Source organism: Macrobrachium rosenbergii, chromosome 4 (genome assembly GCF_040412425.1).
Source record: "Macrobrachium rosenbergii isolate ZJJX-2024 chromosome 4, ASM4041242v1, whole genome shotgun sequence".
Classification (NCBI taxonomy): domain Eukaryota; kingdom Metazoa; phylum Arthropoda; class Malacostraca; order Decapoda; family Palaemonidae; genus Macrobrachium; species Macrobrachium rosenbergii.
In genome coordinates this window covers 997,295-1,019,357 of record NC_089744.1, presented here as the reverse complement: position 1 = coordinate 1,019,357, position 22,063 = coordinate 997,295, and the positions used below count along the sequence as shown (strand labels likewise).

Below are 22,063 nucleotides of genomic sequence, written 5' to 3'. Positions count from 1 at the left end.
GAGTGTGAGAAACAGAGAGGCAGGTGACAGAGGGCGCAGAACCACATTGCCCCGAGAACCAACCTGGTTCCCTGGCAGCAGACTCTTCCAACTGTCGCAGGGCAGTCCTAGGCTCAGGTTTCAGAAGGGCGAGGGCACTGACACCTTACTTCTTATAACAGAACGTGAAAATGATCGCACACTAAGGGGGACCCGGACTGGTTCTTGAACCAGTTCAGACAAGCCTTGTATATCCTGTTCTAAATTCTCAATACTCTTTTCCTGAACTGAAAGGGGAGCGGAAGGTGGAGCTGAAGAGGAAGTCCCAGTACTAACTAAAGCATTAGCAAAGGAAAAGCCTAGACTGAGTATGGATAACTACAGACAAAGGACCTGGAGAAGAGGGAGAAATGACAGGTTGATAACCTGCCCTAACTAATTGCTTGGGAATCTATCTGCTTCCCATCTCTTCCCATACTAACAAACTTCAGCAGAAAGTCCTTTGAAAATCCCTGCTTGCTCACATTTATTCTGAAGATCACACTTTATACCACTGCAGCCAGTGCAAACTGTGTATCTCCCAAAAGAGTAACATTCTTCTAACACAGTAATCATTCCTACAGAACCTGGTGTTCTTAGCCTTGATTCCAGTGGAGGCATCCTAGGAAAAATAAATGTACAGTACCATGATAGCAGCAAACAGCCATGAAATACAAACAAGCACTTATACACAGTTGCAGCAAGGAGAATTCTGACAAGAGCCAAAACATTTGAAACACACCTGGTGGAGAATGGGTTTACTAGACCACCATCCGGGCAGCTGCTCGATCTTTTGTTTGAATGCTGACTCGCCTATCGGTGTGGAGATTTAAGCTATCTTTAACAGTAGGTAAGATTCATCCCAAATAAAATAAGTTGACAAGATTTAATTGTAAAGTGAAAGATTGCGGGAACACCTACTGTATAAGCAGAACTATGACAAGTGGTACATCTACAGCCAGTTGAAAATATTTCAGAGATTGCAAGGGGAACACAAGATCAGTGGTCATAAATATTTCATAGATTGCAAGGGGAACACAAGATCAGTGGTCGTGGTCAAATCTCTTTATCATGCATCTCTGTTAGGCAGAGGTGTTGCCTTGCTTGTTGAAGAAATGCTAAATAAGGAGAGCTCTTGCTTTTTGACTTGTTGTTCAGTACTCTACATTGTATATCTTTGTCTGTAAAATGCAGTTTTCTCTGTGCAAAATGCAGGTGCAGTCAGTTATTTTTGTTTGACTTTCTTCACTGCTGAGTTTTGAAAGAGGTTATGTTTGTCAGTAGAATAACTAAAGAATTGATGAATAGATCTTGAAATTTGGAAGATATATTCATTGGGTGAATTGAGCAATGCAGCTGCCCAGTACTATGATTTGTGAAATAAATGTCCCAGTTATATAATCACCTGAGAGTGTTTTAATGGAGAACAGATGGTGTATTGGAAAAGTTAGAGAGGTGCATCTCTTAGTTATGAGTATTACACTGAATGATTTTGTGCCCTTGCACAATAAAATTATTGCATGAAGGATGTAGTGTGATTAAGGAAAAAGAAGCTTTGAGCTATTACTGTAATAATCGTAACATTGCAGCATTGTTTTGTTTGCCTCTATAAACCCTTTTTTTGCATGTGTGTTCACTTTTTGGTTCTTCATGTGGAGTCCAGGTTTACAATTTGTCATAAAAGAGGAAAAAAAATGTTGTACAGAGTATAAAATAGTAGAGGAGTTAAACTGCCATTAGAAAGTCTTTTAAGAACAATAGTAACTTAATTATTTTAAGAACAATAGTAACTTAATTATTCATCATTACATGGTCCTGTGACATGTCGTAAGTCAGTGGGCCATCTGTAATTTATGGGCTAAACTCTACAGAGTATGACTAAAAGTATACCGAATAGTTTACTTGATGATGATGTAGAGAAAGAGTTAGCTTCCTCCCTGTGAACAAAGGTGAACTTTTATCATCCGAGAGAATGTAGAACAGCTTGGCAAATTATAGCTATCTTTGGATAAGCGCAGTGAACATTTTGGAGTATTGGTGTATATACTGAAGAGCATACACTATTTTCTGGTTTGGTCTGTCAGCTTTCTGTACGTGGAAGCTGACGAAGCAATTATGTGGCAGAAGCTTCCCAGCCATCTGTTCCTTTGAAGTTGTAAATGCAGGTTGGAATTTTTGTTTAATCCTTGTTACAGATAAAGATGGTATAAGCTCAAATGTAGCAACAGGAGATTATAAGTGCATGCCAGAGGATGGAGGAACTAGTTGCATTGTTGAATTATTGGTAGCTGGTTTATATTAATTTGAAAAAATGGATTTCCATATTGTTTTCAGATGAAGGTTGTCCATAAGAGAATACATTATCAGTATTTATCTTAATAACTCATCAAAGAAGGGTACCTCATTTACAGGTTCATTATGCTTAAATTTTTCTTTATTGTATTGAAAGACACCAGTTGTTTGACTTTTTCAGGTACCAGTTGAGTTTGAGCTTCAGGTTAAAAGTTATGTGAATGGACTTATTGCTGAACAAATTTTGCGGCGTAATCAGCCTAGTCTCTTACTCTACCCAGAAGATGATAATTAGGTAAGGTTTATGAAGTATAAAAGTTATCTGTGTTCAAGTTGGCCTTTCTTAGGAACTGAAGGAAAGTTCTGATTTGAGTACTGGTTTTTGGTTTGCATGAATTTGTTTCAACACTAATCCATTTTCCCACTTCCCACATAATAACCCAGTTAGAATTGAAAACCCATCTTGCTGAGCACAACTTGCCATTATATAAAAATTGCAGTAGCCTAAACCTTCCAAAACTATGTCTGAGAGTTTATGGGAGCCTACCATTTAAACTTTTTGGTACACTATGAAGTGGACATAATACAATCTACAACAATGATTTCTGTACAACTATATTTTTGTAATCATCCACACCCTTTAAGTTTAGGCTAGGATAATCTAACACAGTTACAGTTTGGTCAAATACACATGACTGTGAATATATCATTTATTCCTTCCACATTGAATTTACGGATACATCAGTTCTTTTTACATATTCTTAAGCCTTTTTTGCTAATTGAATTTTCCATTCTCATATCTTTACTTGGAAACTTTTAACATAGGATATTTGATGAACTCTTCTCTTTAGCTTAACATTATACTGTATATATGATGATTCATTGGAAATTAATCAAATAACCTGAGTTTATCATAATCAAAGATAAAAATTAATATACTACTGTACAGTATTACAACAGAATCAATGTTGAATGGTAACTTTCAGTATTTTTGGATGATCAGTACTATGTCATATTTTAACTTTCACATTTGTTACTGTGTTCATGAGCTAGATTTAATTATATAGGGAATGCAAAAGTGTAATTAAAGAGAAGTACTAACAATAATTTTGTGAAAATTAGAAAATAAATACCTCCACAGGGGGTCTTGTTTCAAGATCCCCATGTAAGGCAGAATTTGTTTAGGTTCAAATACCTTTTACTAAATTGGACAATACATTGTATGGTGTGTTTGCTTGCATACTTATACATAACATATGCATGCACATCCTGTTGTAAACAGTACAAACTATAAACCATATCTACAATACTTACAGCACCCAAATCTGTGTAAGTACTATATAAATAAAACTGTTGTTAAACTTTCTTTATTAAACAAAATGTACTGGTGAGTATTATGGAAATACAAATTTTGTTAATCTTTTATGCTGAGGGGGTGGCGAAGGCATGAGTAAGAATCAGCATCTACAAACTCACTAATTTATTCAGACAACAAATAGACAGGTCAATAACTCATTCAGACAACAAATGGACAGGTAAATAACTTGCGAATGGCAGTGTAGCATCCGGCACAAGGCAAATGAAAACAGAGGTCACCACACAATCATTTGTGTTTGTTGACAGGTGAATATATACATATAAATTGATATTCAAGGCATGACTGAAAAGGTCTCATCTACGCAAACCACCTGTCTCCCCTCTCTCTGATGTTCCTTGAGTGCTCACAAAGCCTTAACATGCCAGCATATCTGTGGTACATAAGGCCAAAATCCTGACATTGTAATGTGAATGGTAATAAAGATACATTTAACGTGACAGTAATATGAATGGCGATATATGTATAAAAAATGCGTTGCGTGACATATGCTGTGTTTCTTGTGTCGCGTGTTTCACGCGCGAGATGTTGTTGTGAGGAGATTAGCGCGTTAGGTGAGATGAGGGTATGTAGGGTCCATGTGGGACCCTACAGGACTACCCTCCTAGGATGTATGCTGGCTTTAGGTGGTCAGTGGGGACCCAAGTTGTCCTGCCATCCATTGTCATCTGGTAGGCTTTGTGTCATCTCTGGATGATATGGTGTGGTCCCGAGTAGGCTGGGGAGGGTTGGGGGGGAGGGGTTGCTTTGTGTGCTTCTACCCAGATGAACTCATATTTTGTGTTCTGCAGCTCGCTGGGGACGTACACTTTTCTGGTCATGTGACATTATCAGTTCTACCTCTTCTTGGGTGTAGGATGAGATGTTGGGCTTGTTTGATCTTGAAAGACATTTGCTGGTAATGTTAGTGCTTGGCCGTATAGGACTTCTGCTGGGGATGTGTTAAATGCTGCGTGCAGTGTCGCTCTTAGGCCTAGTAAGACCCACGGTAACTCCTTTCTCCAGCTCCCGCCTTGACATCTGGTGGTGAGTGATGCTTTCAACGACTGGTGTAGCGTTTTGACGATGCCGTTAGCTTCTGGATTGTAGGCCATCTGTCTGCGAGGGCATTCCACAGGGCAGACGTGAAGTTGGCCCCGTCGCTCATGCTCTGTGGTACTCCATGTCTGCAGACCCATCTGATGAGGGCTTTCTCGCAGCTTTCTGCTGTTAGTTGCCGTATCAGTATTGCTTCAGGCCACCTGGTATTTCTGTCGATGATGGTGAACAGGTATCTGTACCCCTCGGAGCTGGGTAGGGGTTCCACTATGTTGATGTGAATGTGGGCGAGTCACCGGTGTGCTGTGTGGAACTCAACTATCCTGCTCTCAACGTGTCTGATGATTTTTGACGTCTGACATGGGATGCACTCTCTCGTCCAGTTTTGTATGTCCTTTTTCATTCCCCACCAGGTGTACTGCTCTGCCATGATTCGAGCGGTTGACCTGCCCAATGGGTGGGACAGGTTGTGGGTAAGTGTGAAGGCTTTTCTTCCGAGGCCTCCTGGCAGGTAGAGGCAAGGGCATCCAGTACTTGTATCGCAGGCAAAGGTTGTCTCTCCACTACTGATTGACAGGTTGCTCCATGTAAGGGCGGGGTTGTCCCGCTGCAGTCGCTGTAGGTCCATGCCATCTCTCTGTGCTTCTGCTGTTTCAGGATAGGCTATCCCAAGCTGGGCAGTGTTGATGCAGTTTCGTGATAGTGTGTCTGCCACGGTGTTTTCTGAACCCTTCAAATATTTGATGGTGCAGGAGTGTTCAGTTATTGCTGACAGATGCTGCTGTTGCCGTGCTGGCCATGCATCTCCTGACTTGTGAAGGGTTGATGGTCTCTTTGCATGATGAACTGTCATCCCTCGAGCATGTGGCGGACAGCTTTGTAGACTGCTAGATGCTCCATGTTGAAAGTGGAGTATTTCTGTTCCACTGTTGTTAGCTTCTTGCTGAAGAGTGCCAGCGGATGACGACCATCGTCTGTGTCCTGCTCTAGTATGGCGCCCATCACCATGTCACTTGCGTCTGTTAGTAATGTGAGGGACATATGGGGTAGGGGAAAAATTAAATGTGGTTGCAGAGGTTAACGCTTGTTTGTTAAAAGAAATGCATTATCTTGAATTTCTGACCAATAGGCATTGATATATCAGGTTCATAATTTTAGCAATGTTAGGGATGAATCTTTGGTAATAGTTGATTAGTCCTGAAAATTCTTGTACTGCTTTAATTGTTGTTAGTTTTGGGAAGTTGGTGATTGCTTTTACTTTTTCTGGTAGGGGTTTAATGCCCTCTGGGCTTACTTGACGTCCCAGGAATTCCACCGTTTCCTTTGAGTGTTTGCAGTACATTTTTGACGTTTTTAAGATGCTGCTTGAGGTTGGGTCTAAATTTGAGGATATCACCATCCATAGACCATGCAGAATGGGAGATTGCCAAGCAGTTCGTCCATGAGTCTTTGGAGGTTGCCCGTGTTGCGAAGGCCGAAACAGTTGTATTTGAACGTGCAGGTGCTGAAGGGGGTGATGATCACAGTCTTCTCTATATCTTCCCTTTGCTACTGGAACTTGAAAGTATCCCTTCAGCAGAACTATCTTGGTGAATATCTTTTCTCCGTTCATCTGGTTGGTTATGTCTGCTATGTTTGGCAACAGGTATCTATCTGGCTTTGTTTTGATGTTTAGTCGCCGGTAGTCTCCGCACTGGCGCCATGTTCCACCGGGTCTTGCTACCATGTGAAGGGGGATGCCCATGGGCTGGGGGCTTTTTGGAACATTCGCATGCTCTCCATCTCCCTGAACACTTGTTTGGTGTAGGCGAGCTTCTCGGGGCTAAACGTCTGAAACATAGTGGATCGGGGAACCTTCGGTTTCTATATGTTGCTGGATGTTGTGTTTTGCTGGTTTGGCAGGGTCATTTGTTTTGATGCTATGCCCAGTAGCAGGTTGTGTGCTGTTAGGAAGTCTGCTCCTAACAGTGCTATCATTATATCTGCCATGATGAAGGTCCAACTGTAGTCTTTCCCATCGAATGGCATGTTCATATCTTGCCTCCTGTACATTTTTAGTGGTGCTTTGCTGGCAGTGCATGGAGGTTGGTAGGTGGAGTGGGGTTGAGTCGTTCATTCGGACTGGCTGGCACAGATGACCTGTATGCTCTGGTGTTGATGAGGAATTCTGTGTCTGACCTTTCGTCCCTGATGAAGAAGCATGTCACCTTTACGGGCTTTCTTCCCAAATCTCTAGTAGAAGTAGCACATCCCCTCTGGTGGTTCGTCTTTCTTCTGCCTGGTCTTCCTTTTGATAAATTGCTGGGGAAAGGTTCGTTTGTGGATGGGGGCGGCTGGTCCCTCTGGGCCGCTGTTGGATTCCGTGTCAGTTGACTGCTGGACCCATTGTGGTGCTCCTGCTTCTGTTGGTGGCTGTGTGGGCACCACTGTCTTGTGGGCTATGTGCGCTGCATCGACCAACTCAGGAATTCTTCGATTGGTATGGTGGAGGCATTGGTCATGGCTGCCACTGTTTGACAGGGTAATCTTGTGAGGAGTACCTCTCTCACAAGGTCTAGGGATGACTCTGGTTGGCCGCCTGTGGAGGGTAACTTGATGAGCCACAGCACCTGTTTGCAGACGTGCAATGGTTGCTCATCTCTTATGGGTGCCCCCACATAGTTGAGGAATTTCTTGGCTCCTAGGGCAGGTGGCATGCTGAAGGATGACTTCAGCTGGTCCTTCGGCAATTCGTAGGTTACGGGTTTGAAGTTCTGCGAGCCATCCTGCGACTTGCTTGAAGACGTTGTCCGGCAGGAATTTGAGGATGATGTCTGCTTTGTGTGTTGAGGAGGTGATTTTCTTTGATCGGAAGATTGTTCGCACCCTGAAGACCCAAGCTTCTGAGTTGTGGGGCTTGAATGGAGGTAGACATTTGGAGGCGGTGGTGCTGGTCTTGCTGGAGGGGCTGGCATTGTTGGGGTTGGCCATCTCCATGGTCACCAATGTAGCAAAGGTGTGAGTAAGAGTCAGCGTCTACAAACTTATTCATTTATTCAGATAACAGACAGGCAGGTCAATAACCTTGCAAGTGGAAAGGCAGCATCCGACACTAGAACAACGAAAACAGAGGTCACCTTACAATCATTTGTGTTTGTTGACAGATGAATATATACATATACATTGATATACAAGGCATGACTGAAGCAATGGTACATATGACTGAAATGCTGGCATTGTAATGCGTATGGTAAGAAAGATACATTTAACATGACAATAATATGAATGGAGATATATGTACAAAAGATGCATGGCGTATGTTATGTTTCTTGTGTCCGCGTGTTTCGCACAGAGATGTTGTGAGGAGGTTAGCAAGTCAGGCGAGTTGACGGTATGTGAGGTCCATGTGGGACCCTAGAAGGGAATGTATAATAACAAAAGAAAAAGTATAAGCATTCGTAATTGGCACAATAATCTCAACATAAACTACTTACGTAATATGGGCTGTTCTTGTACTGTGGGTGAATATGATAGAATGCCTTGCATTTTAGGAACAACACTTTTTATTGGATAATATATATGGTCAACATAATACCAAGTCTTAGCCTTTACTTGTCCAGTTTGCATTGTGATTAATACTTACAGATAAGATGCAGCTCAAATTACACATTAATTATAAATGAAAGAAAAATGGAAATGAACATCCATAACTAAGCATAATTACCTCATTGAGCTCGTCTTTCAGGCTATAACTTCTTGTCAAATAACTTATTATTGAATTACATGAGCATATAAAACATTAAAATACACCAGCAATAAAGTTCTATAAAGAAAACTGAACTATATTATTTACAAAATGCAAAAGGCTTATTAGGACTTAATAAACTAGTAGGATCAGTATGGTTACATCAGATCAGCGAATTTAACCATTTGTTTGTTAGAATAATCAGCAATCACTGTACTTTTATGGGTTTTGCAATACTAGATAGTCAGTTGGTATACTCTATGCTTCGTACCTGTATGTTAGGTAACCAGAAAACATAGCCTGGTGTTTAGATTGGAAGTGTATTGATGTGCTGAATATCATTATTAAGTTAATTTGTGAAGTCTTAATATACCAAGCTGTCATACTGAGCAATGACAATTATCATTACATCAAAGTAAAAAGCATTTAAATTTGACATTTAAAGAATCAAAAGTTCTTCACTGAAGAAAGGCTATACATGTAAAACTAATGAAGCCCCAGCAAGATCAATGAACAAGAAAACCCATAGAAAAAAAATTACGGAACTTGCAAACAAAGCAGAGTACTCACCAGCCTGAAAGGGAGAAAAACTAAAATTATGTGTTTATTGAAAGCACATAAGAATATCTTTGAACCAACATAAATTGGAAGGTTGCGTGAAGGTGAATTGTGCATTATGAAAACCATGAAAACGTTAGTCCTGGGAGAACAAGCAAATCGTTACGTCTATTTAATTAAATGTATATAATTAAAACTTAGTTTTATAATTAAATAAGTTTAATTAGGGAATTATAAATGAATATTTTGCCTAAATTAATTAATTAATATATCTAGATAAAGGGACGAAATTTCAAAATGATTTATTTGGGTGATAAGCGTCCAAATTTTTTTTTTTTTTTCTGAGGACTAAGGCAGCAGCAGATCTCTTCTTCAAGCAAAGTTGCCCAATGGATCCCTCCCTACATTCCATAACTTTTCTTGAAACTCGAAAATGGAAGTCTGAGGTTTTCATACACATAAATAAGCCAGTTGACCCAGGACTGGGTCAAATTTGGAAGGCTTTCTCACACTGCCAGCTCAACAATGGGCATAATGGAACCTTTCAGGTTTAAGTCTTATTGCATTCAATTACAGAGCAGTCATTTTGAGGAACAACCAGTTTCAGTTGATGTAAACACGAATTAAGATGTCACTTTATGTTACGTTCTGTGAATACTGGCAACATCTTTGAGGTTCAGGTGTTATTGTTTACATTTACTAGTGTAAGGACACCACCGTTTTCCATTACAGTATATCTCAGTCCAATGTAGTTTAAAAGTAACGTTTGTACTGTATCAAATGTTTTCTAAATTGGAAATGAAGTGCTATCTCTGGAAAATGTACTCCTTTCAAGAATCCAAAAACTATGGTAACATGAATTTTGATATCTGAAGCACCTGACATTATTGATAGGTTTTATTAAAATTATTTAAACTTGTGCATTCACTAGTGTGCACAAAAATCCAAGGAAGACGGTTATAACCTATGGGACCAAGGTGAGATCATGTTGAAGACAAAACCTTCAATTACCTCAGGTTGTGTGTGTCCCAAAGTTCATACACACATTTGCCTCAATTTGTCTCTTCCATATTTGCTGTAGCGACAACAAGAAACTAAAGTATTATTATCAGGGAAGTTTTGCATACCAGAATTTTATTGTATATGAATGGAACTTGCCAGTAATCAGGTATATCATAACTTGAATTTGAGGTTACAAAAATTGTTTTTGCCCAAATATTGAAATAATGATTTTACTGTCTTTGCCAAAATATTTAAATAATGATCTTACAGTCTGATATACAGGTATACTTTTGAAGATTTACCTTACTTTTTTTATATAAGATATCCTAGCTTTGAAGGAAAGTAAGTTACTATACCTAATTTATTTTTTTTAGTAGCATCCTGATTTTCATATGTTAATTGTTCTTCTACAAAAATCTATTAACATTTTTTTACAAGTCAGTTGATTTTAATAGACCTAGTTTCCTTAGTTTTGAAAAGTTAGGAATGTTAATGTTACTGTCAGAAATGTTGTATCTTATTGCCTAGTCACCCATTATGTATAGATTGTGTGGAAAAATCTTTCCCCTTTCATTTACAGGCTACAGCATGCTGTTATTCAAGTCCTGCAAACTTTCCTAACTTCTTGGAAGAGGTGTAAAGTGTTCATGCACTTCAGCCCTACATAAGTGATGTTGCAGCTTACACATTTATATTTTTTCATGGTGCTGGAACACTACATTTTAGTATATCACTAAAATGTAAGAACTTCGTATGACCATCATTTGTTAAAACTTAGTTGTGTCTGGTACACTTACTCCAGTCAAATGATGTTTCATTTTAAAATAATTAAATGAAGAAAAAGAAATGGTTTTGTTGGTTATGTATACTACACAAAATTTTGTTATGCATATACTAAAAATTACTTGTTTGTTCTGTGTCATTAATAACAGAATTTTTAGGAAAAGCTGTAATACTTTTTTTTTTTTTTTTTTTTACAAATTGCAGCAAAGTTATTAGCTGAGTATATGTTAAAAACTTTCTGGTATGATATACAGTACAGTGTACTTATATTGCCCAAAACTATATTTTTACCAAGTGATGTACAAAGGCCTACACTGTTTTAGTTTAACTTTGCTTCAGTTTTGTTTGCATATTAATTTAAATCGTGTTTGACATTACCATATCTTTTGTCTCTGAAGTTCATGAGATTGGTGATAAAATTTCACTAATTGTTAAGATTTGCTCTGCATATGTAAAGGAATACAGTCTGTTTCACTGATTACATATTAAGTTGTGCTGAGCATATATGTATGTGTAAGTTAATACATCATGCAAATATTTACCACCAAATTAAAACTAACGTGAACTGTATTGTAATCTAATTGAAGGTTTATTTGAGACAGTGTGTGGAAGAAACAATTTGCATTTTTTTGTCAACGTTCTTAGTGAAGTCGAGCAAACTCTAAAACCAACTTATATTCATATGAAATTAGCAGTGTGCATTGATCATTTGATAAATTACAGAGGAAGTATTATACCTAGTGTCAAAATCTTGGAAAAAAAATTGCATTCAAAGACAGTTTAAGCAGAGCTAACTGATAAAGAGAAACTGCAAAACATTTAAGCAAATAGTAAAAGAGTATGTTAAAAGAATATTTCAAATTATACAGCTTCTTCCAAAGAGAAATGTCCACTTTAGTAAATCACCAAAAACCTGACTATTCTCACATAATACTTTCCAGAACAATATCATTCAGGGGAATACAGCCAGACTCATGATCCCTGAAGAGCATCCATTTGCAGTGTGTTTACAACATAACAGTTTATTTCATTCCTTTAGTTGGTAATTATATTCTAGCATCGTCCTCAACACCTGAAGAAAATTAACTAAAGAATTGCAATATACATAAAGAAAAAGTAACCCATTACCAAAAACCATAAATTACTCAGAGTTTCATGTACCAGCAATTAAACTATCGTAACAGAAATAATACTTCCATAATAAGAATTGTCTAGAGTATCCTACAAATCAGTCAGTAAATTTAGAGGCAACTTTTAATGCAAGTATTCCAACTTGGGAACAAAATTACACTTGCAATTAAATATATTCTATGTGACGCCACTTGTCAATCAATACAATATAAAGTTTTAGAAATTAATCCATGACAAATTTCATCAGTTTTCAACATTTTCACTTCACTCAGTCTTTGCATTTTTAAGAAATACTATAGTATGTTTAATTATTATCTATTTTAAGAACCCTTCAAGCCAAGCTTATGAGAGCTGAGAATGCTGTTAACTAAGTGGTCTGATTATTAAAGTGAGTTTGAGGCACAGAAGATCACCATACTCTTTGTTTGGTGGGAATGAAACAAGACTTTATTAATTCAAATTCTTTTTTGTTCATTGTCTAGTGTTAAGTTATTCCTATTAATATAATAATTATTAATCTCTCTCTCTCTCTCTCTCCTTTTCTTTGAACCATTTTGTATTTTCCTGTAAGGGAATAGTGCAGTTAAGATATTTCCAAAAAAGTAAAATTTTTACCTTTAATTTATGGATAAAATGTCAGGATGATTATTTTGTTGTCCTTGCATTAGTGGTTTGGTTTTCGCTTTTGACCAATATGCCAGACTATGAATGACACAATTAGGTTCACACATCCTTTTTTGCAAAATTTTGAAGATGAAATTTTCTGAATCTCAGGGGTGGGGTGGAGAAATTTTTTGGTTGTCAATTTTTTATGCTTATAAAGAAATTTGTTTCTGTTAATTATTTTGTTTCTGTTAATTATCACTGAAAAGTGTGTGGTTGCATACCTTTTATGGAGACAGTATGGAGCAGGTAAATTTTTATTGTGATGTAGCTTGTTACTGTCATACAGGAAGTTCATTAAGGTTTCACCAAAAAAGTTCTCCTTTAGCTATGATGATGATAAATCTAAAGTTTCAAAAACTTGGGAACTTTTCTCTTGTATTTTTTCATTAGTTTGTAATTTTCTAAACATAGTTTAAGTAAAATAAAAAAAGAGCCTTTTTTTTCTAGTGTATTTGAACTATGAAGTACAGAAAGTTTACTAATAACATCTTGAATGATTATGTAGAAAAAAAGTAGCCTTTCACTATATTTAAAACTTGTACGATACCAAAAAACAGGAAAAATTTTGTAAGTTACCAGAAATATACTTTAAATATTTACAATTGTTTGGTTGAATGTTCCCCTTTCATGTACATGTAGGTGATAACATGTTCCTGTGATAATCATTTTACATAATCCATTTTCCCAAAGCTAGGAATTACAAGGATTAAAACAGTCACTTTATTGTTAAAAGCGTGTTTGCACTATTTATATTCTGTATTACGGATTGTAAACTATAAATACAAATGATCCGTTTGTCAGGATGTTCTGCAGCCAAGTCAACGTATTAGAAGCTACCATTATTTTTTATTATTTATTATTTATTATTATTATTATTATTATTATTATTATTATTATCCAAAGAACTTAAAAAGGAATATAAAGGAAGTTTCAGCAAATATATCAAAGACAGTCTGACCACCATTCAAAACTAGAAAATTTATAAGGTGTGTCTTGGGGAGGGAATACTGTGACAGAAAGATGTGGCAGTTGAAGCAAGATGAAGATTAATTTCAGAGATAAAGAGAGCTTTAGCAAAGGACTGTCTGCAGACAAAGAAAAGGACTGAAACATACAAGTAAGGGAAAAGGGGTCCTATAAATGTAGGTGGCACGGGCCAAGGAGAATTCCGCCACTATCGTCTTTCTGAAACGATATTGAACACAGGTTACGGTCTAATGCCGAAATTGGAGAATGCTTTCTACTCAAAGGTGCGCTGAGGGTGCCAAGGACAACCTCGAGGCTTGACAAGGGACTTGAGGAAAGGGGCTGTGAACACGCGGGCCAGGATTGAACCAAGAACTTCAGGGGGACAGCCAAGATAGGGACCCAGAAGTCTAATGAATGCACAAGGGAGAAAGTAACGTGAGTAAGCAACTCTTTCAGGGTACTTTACCATCCCACAGGAGTGTCCAGCGCTGATGTTGACATCAGGGCTTCGTTCCAGTCCTTCCCAAAGGCGTCAGCAAGGGGTCCACGTGTGTTGCACACAAAGGCCGCCCACCAAAGATGTACTCATGGGTCGTAGCTCGGTGGAATGATGGAGGGGCGCCCTTGTGATGATAAAGGGCTGCAGTATTGGAGTTCCGCTCGCTCTAGGATTGCCCTTCACCATTTGCAAAGGATACTGGCCACGTGGTTGGGGTACAAAGCAAGGGGCAGAGGTCCACGTGGTGGAGAAGAGTTGGGAGGGGAAGACGTCTTAACTTGTGACCTCCTACATTCAGGTCTGAGGTGTGTGTGAGAGCGATCGTAGGGCGTTGTGGCCTTTTATTACTTCTGCTCGGGCGTAGGGGGGCGATGGATTGACCCCAGGTTGCTGGGTCTGTACTAAAGAGAGAGAGCCCAGCAAGTTACTGCCCTAGGCTAAGATTATCTCCTGAGCGTGCCTTAATACCCTCTAGAATGTCCTGATAACCATCCCTGAACCAGATTTCACTCCCCTGCACAGGTTCAAATAGACAGACGCCTATCTATTGGCCAAGCAAAAGCAGAAAGGAGGGTGTTTTATTAGCTTATTTTGGCGCTAATCTTTACAGCTCCCCCTGCAAGATGACATCAGCACCTTCAGTCGGGTGCGAATGTCGATAACAGCAAAAATGAGCGAAGAAAACGCTCGACTTTACTCTAGGTTCTGCTTTGCTATAACTGTTAGCTTACTTTACTTGCAAAACTCTGCTGCAATACTGATAAATGACATACTGAAAGATTACTCTAGGTGCAGAGTACAATTTAGATCATACAATAAGAAAGTTTCCTTACTTGGAAAAAGTAGTTACTGCTGAAATACTTCATAAATGATGATTCTACAAATGCTTTACTAGCTTTACTTTACTGAGGGTAATAAGGCACTCGACAAATAAACAAAGAACACTTCAAAGGCACAAAAGATCAACAGAAAATAAAAGACAGGATGTAAAATGAAAACAAATGTAAAGCAACTGACTGCTTACTGCTATGCAGGAAATACATGTATGCTGTTAGTTATGCCTTGAAGAGGCGATATAAATGATAATACAGCATTGGTTTCAAATGATATCCCCTTTACTAGAAATTGTAATGACAATACTCAATTCATATTTTCAGTCAACGGACAATAATTGTCTACAAACTCAATGAGTAGCTAATAGCTCAAGAAATTGCAAACTTGACAGGTGACAGGAATTTGACAGCTGGGTGAGCAAGCGAGGCAGAGATTATTTGCGGGTTTTAATTCGCTAAACTTAAACAACGCTAAATTTTTTACTTCCATGACCCACAACTCTAGCGCAGGCTATAAATAGATACGCGCTCAAAGTATGAATGGGGAAAGAATCAAATGAAAGGGGACTGGACAGAAATAGATTTCTCCACACAAAAAAGAAAAAAAATAAAATAAAAAGAAAACTAAACAGAGTGACACAAGTGAAGGGCGTGACCGTTTACTGAAGGGCAGGACACGTCGCTGGTATTACAAAGGTGATGTTAAAACTCGCAAGGGCAGGAATCTTGTGACTTGAGATTCGTTAACAAATAGGAAAAAATGGACAAATAAAGAGTAAATGATATACTTAGAAGAGCCAATGATAACAGAGTGAGATATTTATTGTTCATGCATAAATTTATTGTCTGTCGCCAGTAGACAAGGGCTACAACTCTCAGCCCAAGGGCTGGAAAAGGAAACCCAAAGGACGCGACCCCTTCAAGGAGAGCTGACACACATGCCCTGTGCCAGGGTACGGGCGCAAGGCCGTGCCACTTCCCACTGTATCTCTTACTGCTTCATAGCAAAATGATTAATGCATTTTAAAGGGATGATATCCCATATTTTAACTGCCTCTTGTGGTGGTAATTAAAGAAAAGCTGAAAGGAAAGATCGATAGAGAAGGATGAGGGATAGAAGTTCCATAGGAAAGGAAGAAGATAGTGGAGGGCCTTGACATCCTCTTCTGGAGGAAAGGTGCCAAGACCTTCAAAAGATGAGTAGGTGGCACCATGCCAAGTTGGCACAGGTGCCAGAAGAGCTCTGGAGCTCATTGTGGACTACCTGGAATCGCCCACACCCGTGGTAATTCCGCTGCAAACCTCTCCTCCTTGGACCGTTGTCCTCGGCCGGGGAATCGGAGGGCCTGAGGCCAAAGGGCAGCAAGGGGTGCCATCTGGGTCAGCTGCTGCGACAACTGACACAGGAATTTTGTTCGCCAGCTCAGACATTAATTGGTGCAGCTCGCAGAGTTCATCGGCCCAGCGAGGTGGGGCAGAATCATGACTCACAAGGGTATCTGCGGCAGGCAGCGAGAAAGAGGAGACGGTCAGAGGGGGCGTGGTTGACCAGTGGTGACCAGCTCAGGCCTGGGTTGCGAATCCGTGCCTTTGGGTGAGCTTCTGCTGGGTCAGGAGAACCCGTCTCTCTTGCTACCGGCACTGGCAGTGGAACCAGGCCGGGTGAAGAGAGGGGGTTTTGAGGTGGATTCCTTGGAGGGGGATCAGGGGTGTGCTCTGGCACTGACATTGGCACTGGCGCTGGTAGCGATGTGGTAGTGGTCTCGTCTGTCTGGACAGATGGAGATTGGCACTGCTCAGTGAGCCCAAGTGGCACTGGCAGAGGAGTTGATTGGCGAGATTCTCCTGAAGGGAGATCTGGCTGGGGCCTCGGCACTGGCACTGAGGCAGTGCCGGGCACTGGACTTGGATCTGGAGGATTATTTGGGGAATTTGGACCCCGGAATTGTTGTGGTTTGGAGGGGGACGTAAAGTCCTGGCCCAGAAGGACGTCATAGCCTCCTGGAATGTGTTTCGCTACAGTGGGATAAAATGTACTGGCTTTGCAGGGTCTGGTGACCCTCCGTTGGACCGTAGGGAGGATCATTTTGTAGCGATTCACTCCCTCGATCATTACTAAGTTCCGCCTATTTATAACTACCCCATACAGAATTCTGTCTTCCCGTATGAGGGAAATCTGGGCGCCTGAGTCATCGAATGCCGTGACTCGGCGCACTGGGTACTTACCCCGGGGAGGGGCTACATAGATGTGACCTTCTGCAGGAGGACCCAGGGACTTGGAATTAGTCACCGCTAAGGCGATGGAGGCAGGTTTTGAGTTGTTATTAGGGCATTTCACCCATGATGCAGAATGCCCACAGATATTGCAGGAGGTGCAGTAATTTTTGCTATAATCCTTTCGCACTGCCCCTGGGGAGGGCTCAGGCGTGTTATGTGATAGGGGGCGGGGAGAGGGCTTGGCATTTACGGTGGGCTTATTCCGGCACTGTTCGGTGGAATGCCCTATCTTATTACAGTACCCACATACCGCAGCTTTCGAGGTTTGCCCATTCTTCTGCTGAGGGGCACCTGAGAGCCATGAGGGTGGCTGAATCTTCTTCTTCTGGGAGCTCTCCTAGGGGTGATGGGTATCCCAGAAATCAGCTAATCTGCAGCAATCTGCTAAGGTCGAGGGCTCCTTCTTGGCAATGTGCGTGGCGAGGGCCGGAGGGGCGTAGAGTAGGAAGTGCTCTATCTTCATTTGTTCAATGGACTCATTGAGTCTCGTAACCCCCACGGACTCAAACCATTTGGCATGAGCGCTCGGACTGGCAGGCCCAGTCTGCCCAGGTCTGGTTTACTTCCTTAACTTGCCCTCGCCAGCACCTCCTCCAGCATTCGGGGGTGATTTCATACGCCTTGGAGATAGTCTGGTGGACGACGTCCCAATTTTCTTGCTCCTCCGGCATGAGAGCTTTGTAGGCAATGAGGGCTTTCCCTCCAAGGAACTTGCCCAACACCAGGGAGAGTTCAGCGGCACTCAGGGGGCAGGCCTTTAGGACTATCTTGGCGGTGTTGAGCCACACCTCGGGCTTGGCCTCCGTCCATTTTGGCATGCAGGCAAGTGCCTGGCTGAAGGCACTCATCCCCTGGGTGGCAGGTGGAGGCGAAGGGCCACGTCGTTACAGCAGCTCGAGTTCATGGGTGCGCTGCTTATCCTTTTCTTCCCTTTCCGCGGCCTCACTTCTCTCCTGAGCAAGTCTCTCTGCTTCTTCTATTTTCTCTTGAGCCAGTCTCTCTGCTTCCCTTTCTTTCCTCTCTGCTTCCCATTCTTGTCTCTGCTTCTTCTCTTCTCTCTTGGGCCTGTCTCTCTGCTTCTTCTCTTCTCTCTTGGGTCTCCCTTTCTGCCTCCCTTTCTTTCTTTATCTCATCCATCCTCTCCTGTACCCAGCCTCTTAGTTCTCCCCTGGAAAGGCCGAGTTCTTTCCTGAGGTCATGAAGAATTTGAAATCTTCACCCTGTTGAGTTCTTGCCATCATTTTGCAGGTGGGAGAGGATGCAAGTAATACACAAAATTAATTTTCCAGAGCTATGGGAATTTGGAATTTTTCTCAAAGGACGTATGAATGATCTCCCACCCTGCCACAGCAGGCTACAGCGGGGATTAGGAATTGGAATTCTCTGGTCTCCCAAGGTACCGACAAGGCAGGTTGAGTGGGGATGAGGACTGGCAAATGATTGGTCTCCCAAGGTACCGACAAAGCGGGTTGAGTGGGGACGAGGATTGGCAAATAATTGGTCTCCCAAATTACCGATGAGGCGGGTGGATTGGGGACGAGGATTGGTAAGTATTTGGTCTCCCAAATTACTGACAAGGCGGGCTGATTGGGGACGAGGATTGGTAAGTGATTGGTCTCCCAAGGTACTGACAAAGCGGGTTGAGTGGGGACGAGGATTGGCAAATGATTAGTCTCCCAAATTACCGACGAGGTGGGCTGATTGGGGACGAGGATTGGTAAGTGATTTGGTCTCCCAAATTACCAATGAGACGGGCTGATTGGGGACTGGATTGGAAACAACTTGGTCTCCCAAAGGAGATTTCCCGCACAGACAAGGTCTGATTAGCAAGAGCGCTAGTTTTACTTACTTATGGGAGAAGTTTATTCCCAATGGCAATTAGGTGGGTGGTAAGCCCAAATTCATAATAGATATGCAACACACACAGCAGTAGTAAAAGCACAAGAAAAAAACAGAACAAAACAGAACATATAATGTCAGACCCCCCATAATACAAACAATTTGGCGGAGCGAGCCGAGGAAAAGCAAAGTAAAATCAAACAAACAAATTTTCACACATTCCTAACTAACTATGCGACGAATGTCAGTCAAGGCCGTTTGCTTCCCTGTCTGTTATCTATAGGCTGCGGGCCGGCTTTCAGCGACGAAATGAATGAATGAAGTTAAGTATTTGTAAACAGACGCGGTACTTCCCCGAACGGAGGGAAAGAAACGACGTTTATTGGGCTCTACCAGTTCTTCGCTGTGCCTAGCATGAAATATGATTTTGCCCTATTGCTAGACGAGAGAGAGGGTAATGAGTCAGCGGTGCTAGTCTGACTTTTCGAACACGTGTTTGCAGTCAATTTCTCGCGTCTACTCAAATATTCGATTTCGAAATCACGTTTTCACAAGAGGAATACACGCACTATTCCTTTAATGGGTTAGAGCCTAAATAACCTATTTGAATGGCATGCAAGCCACGTGCAAAGGCTTTCAAAAGCTAAATTTCAGCAATCCTCCCTCTCTCGTTTTCCTTTGGCATGCGCCCTAATATAAAAAAAATTCCTAGGTTTAGTCACGTTTGCTAAAATTTTTCTACGCAAAATAAACACAGTTTACTTACACAGGATTTCCTTGGCCTGTTGCGCTGGCTTTTCAAAGGTTTGTAATCTGTCTCGTATCCACGTGGGCTGGGACTGAACCAAGAAATTCAGGGGACAGCCAAGAGAGGGGCCCAGAAGTCTAATGAATGCACAAGGGAGAAAGTAACGTGACTAAGCAACTCTTTCAGGGTACTTTACCATCCCACGGGAGAGTCCAGCACTGATGTTGACATCGGGCTTCATTCCAGTCCTTCCCAAAGGCATCAGCAAGGGGTCCACGTGTATTGTACACAAAGGCCGCCCACCAAAGACATAATCGTGGGTCGTAGCTCGGTGGAGTGATGGAGGGGCGCCCTTGTGATGATAAAGGGCTGCAGTATAGGAGTTCTTGCTCTGGGATTGCCCTTCACTGTTTGCTAAGGATACTGGCCACGTGGTTGGGGTACAAAGCAAGGAGCAGTGGTCCATGTGGCGAAGAGGCAGGGGGAAGACGTCTTAACTTGTGACCTCCTACATTCAGGTCTGAGTTGTGAGAGCGATTGTAGGGCATCGTGGCCTTTTATTACTTCCGCTCGGGCGTAGGGGGGCGATGGATTGACCCAGGTCGCTGGTTCTGTGCTAAAGAGAGAGAGCCCAGCAAGTTATTGCCCTAGGCTAAGATTATCTCCTGAGCGTGCCTTAATACCCTCTAGAATGTCCTGATAACCACCCTGAACCAGATTTCACTCCCTACACAGGTTCAAATAGACAGAGGTCTATTTATTGCCTACAAAAGCAGAAAGGAGGGTGTTTTATTAGCTTATTTTGGTGCTAATCTTTTACATATATATATATATATATATATATATATATATATATATATATATATATATATATATATATATATATATATATATATATATATATATATATATATATATATATATATATATATATATTTTGTTGTCATTTTAAAGCTGGGGTCTTGCTAGGATGATACGCAACTTACCTTAATTACCACAGAAATCTGGACTCTGGCCTTGGGGACAGCTAAAATTACAAACAACAAAATACGCCTGAAAGGCTACTTCAGGGGGGAAGTGATTAGATAAACTCTGGGGTTTAACTTAATTCATTATATTCACAAAAGAAAACACATCAAAAGTATGATAGCGTAATTCTGGGGTAATGAGGCGAGAGCAAATGACGGAAATTTCCTGGAGGGGGCAGATTGGGTTCTCGCTTCAAAGTTGTTGATAACAAGGCCGCTACACACACGAAGTGACACAGTCCCACAGATGGACAGTCCTGTCCTGCAATCGAACACTTACGGTTACTTAACTGGGACTACCACACTGAAGGAATCAGGGAATTGCATAGAAGACGCCTAGACTGAACTCGATTTCCCGTGACTCGAACATCAAGCAATTGCGTTACTCATCTCGTAAATGCTTTGCAAATTAAACAGCACAAAATATAAAGCAATACAGGTCTCACTGTAATTATATCACACCATGAAACGAAAGGAACACAGTGGGAGGAAAATAGCGAACATGGCTGACGAAACACCTTAAATCCTGGTACTTTACCTTTCCTTAGGAGCTGAAGTTCTCTTCTTATGAGGGCAAGCAAATTAATTCACATCAAAAGTTACTTTGGATACTGCCTGCCAAGTGTCCTACATAGGCAGGTAAATGGAGCAAGGGCAGGAGCTTTGTTCTCTGTGCCCACGCTGGCAATTCTGAGAGTTAGCTTCTCTGTCCAGGGCCCTTTATAGCTTTGGAAGTTACAACTTTCTCTTCCTAGATAGCCTAGTGATCACTCTGCCTGTGTGGGAACTGCAGGCAGCATGGTTTCAAATTCAAAATGGCAGAACACACGCGGTCAGCCCACCAGCTGGCCTGCCTCGGCGATGATTAGCTCTGGTCAGGTCCATACCTGGAATTTGAGGGATTTCCGACAGCACTTTGGACAAGAAAGGGGTTTTCCTCCAAAAGGCAGTGGTGAGAGGTTTTAGGAGCGAATTTCTTACAATGAATCATACTAAATTTATCTTATTCAAGTACTTAGTCCTTTTACTTTAAATCATTTCGGGAAAAGAAGGCAGAGGAGGGAATATTCTTAATACCTCCCCTGCCTTGATGACATTTACACCCTTAGTGGGGTTGAAATGGCTAAAGTTATGTTACCGCAACAGGCAATAATTTCTCTCTTCACAACCTTTGGGGTACATTAGTCTAAAACATAATATTTCTGCTAAATATCAGAGTCAATTATAACCAAAAGAAATCACTTGTGACTTTTACTTTATGTTGCGGAATTAATTTACGCTGC

The 22,063-nt window shown here is 41.1% G+C and overlaps 1 protein-coding gene and 1 long non-coding RNA gene across 7 annotated transcripts in view; one reads left to right on the top strand and one right to left on the bottom strand.

The window, feature by feature from the left end:
- LOC136829373 (cellular tumor antigen p53-like) overlaps positions 1-13,186 on the top strand; it is a 49,832-nt gene extending 36,646 nt beyond the window's left edge. For 5 of the 6 annotated variants that reach the window (XM_067087824.1, XM_067087834.1, XM_067087855.1 and 2 more), the window contains exons 8-9: positions 2,492-2,605; positions 10,588-13,186. In XM_067087824.1, the coding sequence (XP_066943925.1) occupies positions 2,492-2,605 (114 nt within the window). In that variant the 3' untranslated portion in view covers positions 10,588-13,186. Of the gene's footprint in view, positions 1-2,491; positions 5,024-6,968; positions 8,801-10,587 lie in introns of those variants that run through there. The other variant, XR_010850372.1, reaches the window with a different exon arrangement.
- A 1,146-nt stretch (positions 13,187-14,332) lies between these two features.
- The window catches only part of LOC136829390 (uncharacterized), a 171,260-nt gene continuing 163,529 nt past the window's right edge, over positions 14,333-22,063 (bottom strand). The window contains exon 3 of the long non-coding RNA XR_010850373.1: positions 14,333-14,456. This is a non-coding gene — a long non-coding RNA (uncharacterized lncRNA). The remainder of the gene's footprint in view (positions 14,457-22,063) is intronic.